The 13,517-nt window shown below is 53.7% G+C and overlaps 1 protein-coding gene across 1 annotated transcript in view; it reads left to right on the forward strand.

The window, feature by feature from the left end:
- MYH14 (myosin heavy chain 14) overlaps window positions 1-13,517 on the forward strand; it is an 82,052-nt gene that overhangs the window by 65,612 nt on the left and 2,923 nt on the right. Inside the window, exons 34-41 of the mRNA XM_075993239.1 lie at window positions 637-849; window positions 2,648-2,860; window positions 3,808-3,969; window positions 5,193-5,321; window positions 6,242-6,330; window positions 6,416-6,539; window positions 9,013-9,221; window positions 13,166-13,274. Coding sequence (XP_075849354.1) covers window positions 637-849; window positions 2,648-2,860; window positions 3,808-3,969; window positions 5,193-5,321; window positions 6,242-6,330; window positions 6,416-6,539; window positions 9,013-9,221; window positions 13,166-13,274 — 1,248 coding nt within the window. The remainder of the gene's footprint in view (window positions 1-636; window positions 850-2,647; window positions 2,861-3,807; window positions 3,970-5,192; window positions 5,322-6,241; window positions 6,331-6,415; window positions 6,540-9,012; window positions 9,222-13,165; window positions 13,275-13,517) is intronic.

The raw sequence follows: 13,517 nt of genomic DNA on the forward strand, positions 1-13,517 counted from the left end.
TCATGTATCTAGTCTGCTCTTAATTTCATCTAATCCCTTTTTAATTTTAGATATCGTATTTCTCAGTTCTAGCATTCCCATGTGGTTCTGTCTTATGGTTGCAAATCCCTCCTGAGATAACCCTGTCTCTTCACCCATGACATCCATCTTGTTCTAAAACTCACTCATCATAGGAAAGCCCCTGCGTGATAATTCCAATACGCAGGTCATCTGTGGGTCTGTTTTAATGGACTGATATTTCTCTTAACTGTTGAGTCCTGCTCTCTTTTCCTCTTTGCGTGTCTTACAAGTTTGTTTGCCAATGACTATGTCTTTAAAAAAAAAAAAAACAGCAACAGTTGAATTCCACTTAAAAATACACATTTTTTTCCCCACCACTACCCCAAAAGGAAGAAACACGCTTGCCTCTGTTGGGTGTGCAGACTGAGAGACCCATCGGTCTGATCCGTTCAGGAGTGGAGCTGGTTTGGGATGCGGTCGCAACTTTAACCCTTCTGCTTCCCTCTGGTGTCTCTGCCTCTGTCTGTCTCCCTGTCTCTGTCTCTCTCTGTCCCTGGCCGCTCCCTCTTCCCGTGCCCTTTGTGCACTCCTTCCAGCTAATCGGTTTCCCCCCACCCGTCTCCTTCAACCCGGAAGCTTCTGGCGGAGGAGAAGGCGGCGGCGCTGCGGGCCGTGGAGGAGCGCGAGCGCGCGGAGGCGGAGGGCCGGGAGCGCGAGGCGCGGGCCCTGGCGCTCGCGCGCGCGCTGGAGGAGGAGCAGGAGGCGCGGGAGGAGCTGGAGCGCCAGAACCGCGCCCTGCGGGCCGAGCTGGAGGCGCTGCTCAGCAGCAAGGACGACGTCGGCAAGAGCGTGAGCAGGCCCCCGCTCCCCCGGGCACGTTTGCACGGGGACACGTACACACACGCATGCGTCTCCACGCGGAACACGCAGAGCACCAGCCATCGCAGTCATGTGTCCATGCACAAACACGACGACAGGAGAGCTGTCACCAAACATGCGTGCACACACAGAGCGGGAGGAGAACCTTGTGCCAAATGCACGTGTTCACACACACAGAGAGAGAGAGAGCCGCACGTTCACGTTCACACACATAGAACACGAGGAGACTCTTCCGCAGAGCACGTGTGTTCACATACAAAGCCACCCACAAAGCGCACAGGCTCACATCCATGCATATGGCACGTGAGGAGAATCTGCCCTGAAACACACGTTCACATGTGCACGTAGACGTGAGGAAATGGCTCGGCACACATGCGTGTGAATACTTAGAGCAAGGCAGAACGTGAAAAGAATTCACCATACCACGCAGCCTGAGAGCCAGGCCCCAGATGCGAGTACGTGCACAGGCGCACACACATGCAATGCACACGCATGCATGTGCACACACGTACACATGCGTGCACACGTGCAATGCACACACATACATGTGTTGCACGCATGCACACACACACAGAATGAGGACTCCCTACCTTGCCTACCCCAACCCCACTGAGCACACACACGCCCTACCAGGCTCTGTCTTCCCTGACCCATCCACCCCTCCAGGGCCTTTGGGGGGTGCCCCGAGCCCACGCCCAAGCCCCTCCCCCAGCCGGTGTCCCAGCCTTCTGCAAGGTCAGGGTGGCCCCACCCCCCACTCCGTCCGTCCTTCATGCATCCACTAGGTAGATGTCTGGAGCAGCAGCCCGTCCAGGCCCAGGGACACGGGCCATCCTCGCTGATGGTGGGACTTAGTGGCAGAGTCTAGGCAGACTCTGTTCTGCTCCTCACGTCCTTATTTCCTTAGTCCCCGACAATATACTCCCAGCAGCTTGAGGGACGAGGGCTTTGTCTTCACCACACGCTTTGGCATGGATCCAGCGCTGCTTTCAGCCAGGCCTGGGGAGCCCCCATCCGCCTGACACCCCCTCCCTGCAGCCCCGGGGGTGGGAACCAGACCCAGCTCACGCCTGCACCATTATGGTCTGATTCTTGGGAAAGCCGTCAACTGATTCGCTGTGACTCCAAAGGCCTTTGTGGAAATAAGATGTTGATGGGAGAAAGTTTGATCCCTTCTAGTAAATAAAATAAACTGGCAGGTGCCAAATCGGGGGTGAGGGGAGACTGGGGTCCATTCTAGGGGCTGAAAGTCGATACTGTCACTGACAAGAACTTTCTGAAAGATCTGGGAACCCCCAAACAGAAAAAAAATAGAAGTAGGTAGTGGGCTGGTGACACGCTGGGGCGTCTGGCGGAAGCCGGCACTGATAGGTCTGGAGCCAGACGCCTCCGATTTGTTGTCACGCGGGATCCCTAAAGATGAAGCCCCAGGGAGTGAGCTCACAATCCAAAATTACAAAGCTCCGGGGAAATAAGCCACCATGAGTGAGAGTCAGCTGACCTAACAAACACTTGAGTGGGACTCTCAAGAGCTCGGATAACAGAGCGATCATGCGTAGCTCATTCATCAGATACGTCTCAGGATGAGTCTGCATGAGACGGGAGCACGCAGGTGCTCAGTGAATGTTGAGTGGATGCATGAACCAGGACGGGCGCGTCCATTGCTGCCTCCCGCCCTACGTCAACGGTCCCCCGACTCCACCCCAGATCCTCGCCTGCCCTCCCTCGGTGGCCCAGGCGTCCAGGGCTCACTTTCCCTCCCCACCAGGTGCACGAGCTGGAACGAGCCCGGCGGGTGGCAGAACAGGCAGCCAGCGACCTGCGGACGCAGGTGACCGAGCTGGAGGACGAGCTGACGGCGGCAGAGGACGCCAAGCTGCGTCTGGAGGTGACCGTGCAGGCTCTCAAGACGCAGCACGAGCGGGACCTGCAGGGCCGCGACGAGGCCGGTGAAGAGAGGCGGCGGCAGCTGGCCAAGCAGGTATCGCCGGGCGAGGGGCACGGGGTGCAGGTGCAGCTGGGCACATGGGTCACAGGAGGCATGACAGAGGGTCTCGTCACCCACGTGCTACTCAGTGTGGCTGCTGATGCCCCTCCTGCCAGCTAACCTTCCTCCCACTCCACAGCCCGCCAGCCACACTCATGCCCTGTGACCTGTTGCGAACCCAGTCACGCGTCCTCTGTCCCCAAACCTTCACCCACCCACCCGCCGCCCCGATCAGCCACGGAAGTACGCCCCCCACCGACCGACACTTAGACCCCGCCAGCCCCGTACCCAGCTACTCCTGCACCCCCTAACAACCCCTCCGGCCAGTCTCCTCTCCCCAACTCAACCACTCCCCATTACCCAACCCCAGACCCCACAAGCCCAGTCTTCTCATGCGCCCGTCCATGTCACTGGCTCTCCCATTGCTCGCGCCTCTCTGCGCAGCTCACCCGTGAGGACATTTCCTACGTCCGCCCTGTCCCGGGGGCTGAGCACTGAGCATGGAGGGGCAGGGCCAGCTCCGGGGGTCAGAAAGACCCTGCTGGGGCCATGCGGGCAACAGACTTGGGGCGAGGGGTACAAGAAGGTGGGGAGGCAAGGAGTAGAGAGGTGACCCAAGGCCACAGGTTTTGTTTTGTCTCTACTGGCCCCATTGACCTGGCCGTGGATGAGTATCCAAGTCTTGGCCCTGGGGGGTACTGGTGAGCCACGGCAGGGCTGTGAGCAGGGTCAGCTCTAGGTGCACAAAGACCCCCTGGAGCCGTGCAGGAACGGGCTAGAGGGAGAGATGGGAGTCTGGAAAGGAGGCTTGGGCAAGAAAGGGGGATGAGGCCCGGGCCGGGGCGGTGGGGACAGAGAGGGGGGACCAGGCAGGGAGGGTCTGGGGCAGGAGGAGCAGGGCGGGGAGCCTGGGCGCCGCGTGCTGACCTGCCCTCCCACAGCTGAGGGATGCCGAGGTGGAGCGGGACGAGGAGCGGAAGCAGCGGGCCCTGGCCGTGGCCGCCCGCAAGAAGCTGGAGGCCGAGCTGGAGGAGCTGAGAGCGCAGACGGCGGCCGCGGGGCAGGGCAAGGAGGAGGCGGTGAAGCAGCTGCGTAAGATGCAGGTGAGGCTGGGCGGGAGCCGGCCTGACGGGGTCCCCGGGTGCCTTGCAGCCCCCTCATCCCTCGGGTCTGAGATCAGCCTGGACCCCACCCCTCGACCCCAGGAGCAGCCTCCCAGTCAGCGCTCCCCTGCCCCAAATGCTCACTTGTTCTTATACTTTTTATTTCTTTTATTTAAAATGCTGAATTTGGCCAGGCATGGTGGCTCACGCCTGTAATCCTAGCACTCTGGGAGGCCGGGGCGGGCGGATTGCTTGAGGTCAGGAGTTCGAAACCAGCTTGAGCAAGAGTGAGACCCCGTATCTACTATAAATAGAAAGAAATTAATTGGCCAACTGATATATATAGAAAAAATTAGCCAGGCATGGTGGCGCATGCCTGTAGTCCCAGCTACTCGGGAGGCTGAGGCAGAAGGATCCCTCGAGCCCAGGAGTTTGAGGTTGCTGTGAGCTAGGCTGACGCCACGGCACTCACTCTAGCCTGGGCAACAAAGCGAGACTCTGTCTCCAAAATAAATAAATAAAATAAAACGCTGAATTTTTAAGTCCAATTTTCTCATTTTATTTTGTTTTTCAAATGGAAATTCCTTACCCTGGTGTCAGCAGCCTGGGTTCCAATTCTGGCTTTACCATTTACTACCCTGGGCGTGTAAACCTTTGTGTGCCTCAGTTTCTCCGTGTGTACCCTGGGAGGATAAAAGTCCCCAGCAACTGGAGCTGTTGTGAGGATGAGGGAGTCCATGTGTGTGTGTGACAGGGCCTGGCCCAAAGTGGGTGGTCAGCAAGCATTTGTCATCATTCATTATTGTTACTGCAGAGTCCACGTTATATCCATTTTTGGCTTACTTTAATTTTAAGATGTTTTTAAAGAGGAGGTAGCTGAGGCCCAGAGAGGGGCAGTGGCTGGCTCAAGGTCACACAGCAAGGATGTAGCCAAGTTATGATTCAAACCCAGGTCCGTCTGACTTGAAACCAGGCGCCTTCAGACCTCAGCTGCCTTCTAAGCTCAGTCAGGCCCACCGCCTCCTTTTACAGTCAAGGAAAGTGAGGACCAGAGAGGGAGAGGGGCTGGCCTGGGGCCACACAGCAAGAGGCTCATAGGCGGGAGCCCAGGTCTGCAGGGTTCTAGAAACCCCCTGCTTGTTCATGGGAGCCCAGGAACTGGGCTCATGCGAAGCGGGCGGGCCGTGCTGAGCGCGCTCACCTACCCGCTCCATCCCACGCAGGCCCAGATGAAGGAGCTGTGGCGGGAGGTGGAGGAGACGCGAAGCTCCCGGGATGACATCTTTGGCCTGAACCGGGAAAGTGAGAAGCGCCTCAAGGCGCTGGAAGCGGAGGTGCTGCGGCTGCAGGAGGTGAGGCCGGGGCGGGGCAGGCCCTGGGCGGGCGCTGGGGGTGGGCGGGGCTAACCAGTGTGCCCTGGGTGTGAGGCTGGGGAGGTGGGCGGGGCTAACCAGTGTGCCCTGGGTGTGAGGCTGGGGAGGTGGGCGGGGCTAACCAGTGTCCCCTGGGTGTGAGGCTGGGGAGGTGGGCGGGGCTGACCAGTGTCTCCTGGGCAGGACTCTGGGGAGGTGGGCGGGGCTAACCAGTGTCCCCTGGGTGTGAGGCTGGGGAGGTAGGCGGGGCTAACCAGTGTCTCCTGGGCGGGACGCTGGGCAGGTGGGCGGGGCTAACCAGTGTCCCCTGGGTGTGAGGCTGGGGAGGTAGGCGGGGCTAACCAGTGTCCCCTGGGTGTGAGGCTGGGGAGGTGGGCGGGGCTAACGGAGTGGCAGGGATTTTTGTCCCAGGTGTACTAAGGAGCCATGGGGAGATTCTGAGCGGGGGAGGGGCAGGGGCAGCTGTGTAGGGGGAGCCGGGAGGTGCTGAGTCTGGAAAGAAGGGCCAAGGGGATGCAGAGGCAGAGGGCAAGAGGGAGGAGGTGGTGTGGGGGAGGAGGCGGGAGGAGGGCACAGAGGGGTCTGGTGGGTGACTGGGGGGACCTGGAGAAGGAGCAGGTTGGAAGGAGCCTCTGAGCTTAGTAGGAGGTGAAGCGGGCGAGGGGCCTGGGGGTTGAGCAGCTAGAGATGGACACAGGTGAAGAGCTCAGGAGATGGGCTTAGGACACTGTCGCCTGTCCATTGAAGTTCATTCCAAGGTCAGCCAGGGACAGCATGCTCTGCCAGTGAAGACACTTGAGGTAGCGGTGCCTTCACTTGCACGATGAGCAGCGAGGGGCTGAGACCGTGGGACAGCTTCCCTTCACCCCCACTGACCACCCCTCTCTCTGTCATCGCAGGAGCTGGCCGCCTCAGACCGTGCCCGGAGGCAGGCCCAGCAGGATCGGGATGAGATGGCAGACGAGGTGGCCAATGGCAACCTTAGCAAGTGAGTGGCCCATGGTAACATGGGGCAAAGCTCCCTCCTCTGGCCATCCTGTCCCCTCACTCCCACCTCTTCCCCTTCTCCCTAGGGCAGCCATTCTGGACGAGAAGCGGCAGCTGGAGGGGCGCCTGGGGCAGATGGAAGAAGAGCTGGAGGAGGAGCAGAGCAATGCAGAGCTGCTCAATGACCGCTACCGCAAGCTGCTCCTGCAGGTGAGCATGGCTTGGCCGCCCCTGCCAGCCCAGGTTGCCACTGACCTGGAGCCATAATCTTCAGTCCTTTTATTCAATAGATAGAGAAAAGGGAATATTTGAGTTGGGTTTTGAGGGTTGAATAGGAGTTCCTAAGAGGAAGAAAAGGCATGATGCATTCATTCATTTGTATTTCTGTGGGTTTTCAATGGCTGGTTCCAAAGATGCATTATGTGGGGGTCTCTGTACTGTGAAGTTCCCTGGAGGAAACAAACATGGGACTTACACTGTCACATTATAGGGTGGCAAGTGGAATAATGGAAGCATCCTGGGCCCAGTAGAGAGAGAGAAAGACTCTTTCTGCAAGAGTCACATGAAAGCATTTGGAAAAAGAGACTTTTGGCTAAAGTTTTAAAGTATAAGTAGGAACTCAGCAGGTGGAGAAATGCATGCTTTCGTTTTTTTGTTTGTTTGTTTGAGACAGAGTCTCACTCTGTTGCCCTGTCTAGAGTGCCGTGGCGTCAGCCTAGCTCACAACAACCTCAAACTCCTGGGCTCAAGTGATCCTCCTGCCTCAGCCTCCCAAGTTGCTGGGACTACAGGCATGCGCCACCATGCCCGGCTAATTTTTTCTATTTTTAGTTGTTTGGCTAATTTCTTTCTATTTTTAGTAGAGACAAGGTCTCGCTCTTGCTCAGGCTGGTCTCAAACTCCTGAGCTCAAGCAATCCTCCTGCCTTGGCCTCCAGAGTGCTAGGATTATAGGCGTGAGCCACCAAGCCCGGCCTGATGATGTATTTTAAATAGATTGAATCTGTCTCTGTCCATCCAAAGGCCTAGAAACAATAACCAGTCCCGTAGCAGTGAGCATCTGCATGCCCACATCATGGTCTACAAATTTCATTTCCCACTCCGAGAAACTGGAGCTTCTTTAGAAATGGCTGATTCCAGACCTAGAGCAGGAAATGAGCAAGAGTAGCCTGGAACATCTTGTCATACCTGTTAGGGAGAAAAATAGTGTGGTTATGTCAAAAGCACTTAGAATTCAACCTAGAGAACCTCCCACTGGCCCCAAATGGGGCAATTTAAGCTTCAAAAACAAAAACAAGTTGTAAGGAAACAAAAGGGCTAGAGGAGGCAACTGTAGATTAAAAGAGATGTAAAAGGCAGACATAACTTTTTATTTTTATTTTTTGAGACAGAGTCTCACTCTGTTGCCCTGGCTAGAGTGCCATGGCGTCAGCCTAGCTCACAGCAACCTCAAACTCCTGGGCTCAAGAGATCCTCCTGCCTCAGCTTCCCGAGTAGCTGGGACTACAGTCATGCTCCACCATGCCCAGCTAATTTTTTCTATATGTTTTTAGTTGGCCAATTAATTTCTTTCTATATTTAGTAGAGACGGGGTCTCACTCTTGCTCAGGCTGGTCTCGAACTCCTGACCTTGAGCGATCTACCCTCCTCGGCCTCTCAGGGTGCTAGGATTACAGGCATGAGCCACTGTGCCTGGCCAGACATAACTTTTTAAATGGGCAGGATTCAACTAAAGGACCTAGAGATACATCTGTGAATAACAGGCCTGAGAAGTCAGGAGAATGTGCTATTTTGGGGGAAGGAGGGGGTTGTTACTAGGCTCGGTACATGAAGGGACTTCTGGAATGCTACGTGACCAGGGTGTTGATAATGATGTTTGTTTGCCTTTTACTAACTCATGAAGCCATGCATTTGCTTAGTCTTTGACTTTCCGTATCACCAGTTTATTTTGGCCAGAAAAAGTTTAAAAAATAAAACAGGATGTGCTGATTCCCAAGTTGATGTGCTCCTGTGAAGGTGAAATGAAATAAAGAATGAGTCAGACTGGGCCTGACTCATTTCCGGGTTCCCAGCCCAGGGCCATGCCCGGAGTACAAGCTGAATAAATAAATTGGGGACTATTAGGGGTGTGTTTACACATTTTCAATGTAGTGGCTGCTGTTTATGGAGGCCGTGTTTCTCAGAATGATCCTGCTGCATATTCACTGGTCTGTGAACCAGCTTGTTACGAATTGAGATGCGCGTTATAAATGCAGGCTCACAGACCTCACTTCAGACCTGCTGAATCAGAACCTCAGGGTGGGGGGACCTTGGAGTGCATGTTGTTTTTCACAAGCTCCCCAGATGATCCTAGTGCAAATAAAAGTGTGATAACCCTTGGAATAGCTCCATTCACAGGCAGAAGTAGAATTTATAGCATTTTAACAAGTTTGCAGTGGTCTTGTGGACTTACTAAAATAGCAAAAAACTATCCAAAAGGTTAAAACCCAGGGCTGGCAGTGCTGTTGTGTGATAAGTCAATGACGAAAGATCCAAGCTAATATTGAGTATTTAGTAGTATCAGGCTCTGTGCTATATGCACGTAACTATCGTCAGCTCACTTAACTCTGGGAGGTGCCTGAATTTACCTGCAACCTTCCCTCTGAGGTTCCACCATGACATCCTTCCTTCCCTGCCTGCGACAGGTGGAATCGCTAACCACGGAGCTGTCTGCTGAGCGCAGTTTCTCAGCCAAAGCAGAGAGCGGGCGGCAGCAGCTGGAGCGGCAGATCCAGGAGCTCCGGGGCCGCCTGAGTGAAGAGGATGCTGGGGCCCGGGCCCGCCAAAAGATGGCCATCGCTGCCCTTGAGTCTAAGTTGGCCCAGGCCGAGGAGCAGCTGGAGCAGGAGAGCAGGTAGGTGGGAGCAGAGGCCATGGGTGGAAGGAGACCCCACATCTGGCCCGTGAGAAGAAAAGGAGCTCTGTTACAAACTTCTGGCTTAGAAATATCCAAGCGGCATCGTAATATTAATGGTTCTGATTTCCTATATCATTGAGGATGCTTTGGGCTGCAAGTAACTGCAGTCCCACTAAGAGTATGGCTTACACAATAATGTGGCAGTTAGCTATAGCTGTGTAACAAACCACCCTAAAACTTAGTGGCTTAAAACAACCACCATTTATTATTATTATTATTTTTTTTTTTTTTGAGACAGAGTCTCTCTTTGTTGCCCAGGCTAGAATGAGTGCCGTGGCGTCAGCCTAGCTCACAGCAACCTCAAACTCCTGGGCTCAAGCGATCCTGCTGCCTCAGCCTCCTGAGTGGCTGGGACTACAGGCATGCGCCACCATGCCCGGCTAATTTTTTTTTCTATATATATTAGTTGGCCAATTAATTTCTTTCTATTTTATAGTAGAGACGGGGTCTCGCTCTTGCTCAGGCTGGTTTCGAACTCCTGACCTCGAGCAATCCACCCGCCTCGGCCTCCCAGAGTGCTAGGATTACGGGCCACAGCGCCCGGCCAGCCACCATTTATTATTGCTCATGAGTCTTTGGGCTGGCTAGTAAGTTCTGCTGATCTGAGCTTGGTGGGCTTCACTTACACATCTTTGCTCAGCTGAGGGTCACCTGGATGGATTTGCTCATCTTGTCTGGACTCTTGTAAGTCTAAGGCCTTGCCTGGGACAACTAACTTGTCTCTGCACCATGTGGCCTCTGATCTTCTAGCAGGCCAGCCCAGGACTGTTCATAGGGCAGAGTGAAGGTTCCAAGGGCAAGGGAAAGTGTTACAGACTTCTTGAGGGCCGGGCGCGGTGGCTCACGCCTGTAATCCTAGCACTCTGAGAGGCTGAGGCGGGTGGATCGCTCAAGGTCAGGAGTTCGAGACCAGCCTGAGCAAGAGCGAGACCCTGTCTCTACTATAAATAGAAAGAAATTAGTTGGCCAACTAATATATATAGAAAAAATTAGCCGGGCGTGGTGGCGCATGCCTGTAGTCCCAGCTGCTCGGGAGGCTGAGGCAGGAGGATTGCTTGAGCCCAGGAGTTTGAGGTTGCTGTGAGCTAGGCTGATGCCACGGCACTCACTCTAGCCTGGGCAACAAAGGGAAACTCTGTGTCAAAAAAAAAAAACCTTCTTGAGGCTGACACTTGGAACTGGTGCTATGTTACTTCTGCTGCATCTCTTTAACCAAAGCAAGTCGCGTGCCTAGCTCAGATCCAAGAGATTGAGGAAGTAGATATTCCTGCTTGGTGGGAGCAGCCACAAAGTCATATTGTCAAAGGTATGGCTCCAGAAAGGAAGGAGAATTGGGACAGTTTTTTCCATGAGTCTATCAGAAAGGGTAATGTCTTTTTCTTGCATGACAAGAAGCATGGAGCCAGGCAGCCAAAAGATGGTAGGGCTCTGGGTCAGCGCCTGTGTAGTTTCCTTGGTCTCCCTCATGGTTACAAAATGGCTGCACATACACCAAGCACCACATCCATACACGTCCATATTCAGAGCCAGGAAGCAGCAATAGTATGACACTGAAAGAGTTGTCATCTCCAGTTACTGGAACAACCAGAAACACCCCCGTAACATTCCCAGTTGAGAACCACTATGCTAATTAAACTAAGAGAATATTTATTACTAAGCCTAGTACATGTGGCTTTTCTAATACAATAGATTTTTCTATTGTTCAATGCTATTCTGCAACAATACTAATAGTTTGCACTTATTGATGACTTACTATATATCAGGTGCTGGACTACCTGTACATACCTGTGTATCCCATAATCCTTGTGAGAGAAGGGACCATTGTACTCCTTATTTTATATATAGGAAAACTGAAGCAGAGATAGGCTGTAAATTTAGGCTGACTCACAATTCAGCATCTCTGCCGCCATCTGGTTGGAGAGGAGCATTGCTATATACCAAATGCTACATAAAGTTCCCCTTTGTGTTTGTGCATTCATTTAACAAACGTGTTAAGAGTATGCTGTTTACTCTCCCATGCACTGGGCACTGGAGAAATGACAAAGAGTCAGACATTCCTAGTCCTTACCCCCATGGAGGGCATGGCCTGGTGGGATTCCCCACCTGAGCTAGACTCAGGAGTTACCTTTGTCACTGAGTCTCCACACATCCCTCCTTTCAGACCAGGGCTGACCCCTCAGTCCCCAGGGAGGAAGACTCCCAAGCTGGACATGGCAACAAATGCCTGTGAGCTAGGAGGGCTGGGGGGACACAGATGAAGGAGTCGCTGGATCAGCCTCACATGGGGTGATTTGGGAAGGGTTTCTAAAGGAGGAAACGCTTGAGCTGGGCCTGGCAGAAATGAGAAGATTTCTAAGGCATGGAGTCCCAGGCAGAGTGGCATCCTCAGGAGAGGGTGTGGGAGACATCGGGGCGTTTGGAGGAGTGCCATTGGTTCTGGGAGTCTGAGAGCCGGGAGGCAGATCAGGGAGGAAGATAGACGAGGCTTGAACCACACAGCCTCAAATGCTGGGCTGAGGAACTCTCTCCTGGGGGCAGTGGGGAGCCATGGGAGGGCTATGAGCTGGAGAGGGGCAGGGCCAGCTCTAAAGTTGAGAATGGAGTGGCGAGAGACAGGAAGCTGAGAGGTCTGGAAGGAGCCTGGAATGATGGTCCCAGCAGAAGAAGATGAGGCCTGAGCTAGGGCTGGGGCTGTGAGGATGGACAGGAAGGGATGAAGAAGAGAAATCATGGCACAGAAGGGGTGGAGCTGAGAGAATGGTTGGGCTATGGGATGTGAAGGGGGAAGAAGATAGTGTTTGTGGAAGGCTTGGTGACCAGGAGAACATTGGAGTTGGGGGGAGGGGAAGGTGCTAAATTCATCATGGGACATGGTAAGGTCTCAGGGACAGATAGAAGGAAACAGTCCCAGAGGCTTATGGGAGAAGTAGTTCTCAGTCCACAGGGTTGGCCATGGGCCCCAGTGTGCATAGGAAATAAGGTTTGAGGTCTCTGAAAAGGCCTTCCTGAGGCTATTGAGTACACAATTCTGAGCCCTCCATTATACATTGTACAGATGAGGAAACTGAGGTTCAAGGGACATAAGTGACCTGCGGAAAGTCACCCTGTGAACAAAGAATGGCCAGATGATCCATACCTGGAGGAGATCCATATCTCCCCTGCATCTCTTTCCACTGCGTAGTTCCCTCCGGCCCTGTGCCTGCCCTCAGCATGGCTGGGGCTGTCTTGTCCTGCTGTGGCTCCCGAGCACTGCCCATTGCTAGGGGTCTCATCACATGGACTTCACCCTGGGTGTGATGGTCCTTTGGGAGAGAACAGATGTAGAGGCAAAAGAATTTCCTTACCCCTCTGAAGGTTAGAGTCCACTGAAATAAACTGACAAGAAATAGATTAACAAAAGAAAAGGCATGCAAATTTGTTAATGTGTATAAGCAAGGAAGCCATATAAAATATGAGACTCAAGGGCCAGATGGTTCGGGCTTGAATACCCTCTTCATAGGGGAGGGAGAAATGGAGAATGTAGGCAATTGTGAAGGATAATAAATAAATTTGAGGGGGAATGAATGGGCTCAGAGAGCAGACGGTAGTTTGTAGATTATTCTCTTTAGAAACTGAATGGGACCGAATATATATTTATTTTAAATCACAATATCACAGGAGACATTTTTAGGAACTCGGGTATCATAGAAGTCAAGGACATAGATGCCCTGGAGAAGGGAGACGGGGGGGTCAGTATCTGGCTGAATAAACTGTGCGAGCCAGTTGGGGAGTAGGAAAGAGGGTCAGCCCAAAACCAGGATGACAGCCACTGGAGGAGACTATGGGGACAGAACCCCAGGTTGAGTGCTTCTACTGAGACAACTCCTCATCCCTCCCTTCAGAGAGCGCATCCTCTCTGGCAAGCTGTTACGCAGAGCCGAGAAGCGGATTAAAGAGGTGGTGCTCCAGGTGGAGGAGGAGCGGAGGGGGGCTGACCAGCTCCGGGACCAGGTAAGCAGTGGACATCATTAAGGAGCAATGAGGAGTGGGACCATTGACTGAGAAATAGCACAGTCCATCTCTGGAAGCAGTAAGCTCTCAACACAAGAAGCAACTTGCCGGTGCTAGACTACAGCCAAGTGCAGATACCATCCTGGGTCTTGGCCTATCAGCAGAGGGTTGGAATCAATGACTTTGCAGTCCATAAATTCTGGCATCTAGGAAGGGCCCTGGTAGGGAGCTGAGGCTTACAGG

This window comes from Microcebus murinus, chromosome 16 (genome assembly GCF_040939455.1).
Source record: "Microcebus murinus isolate Inina chromosome 16, M.murinus_Inina_mat1.0, whole genome shotgun sequence".
Classification (NCBI taxonomy): Eukaryota; Metazoa; Chordata; class Mammalia; order Primates; family Cheirogaleidae; genus Microcebus; species Microcebus murinus.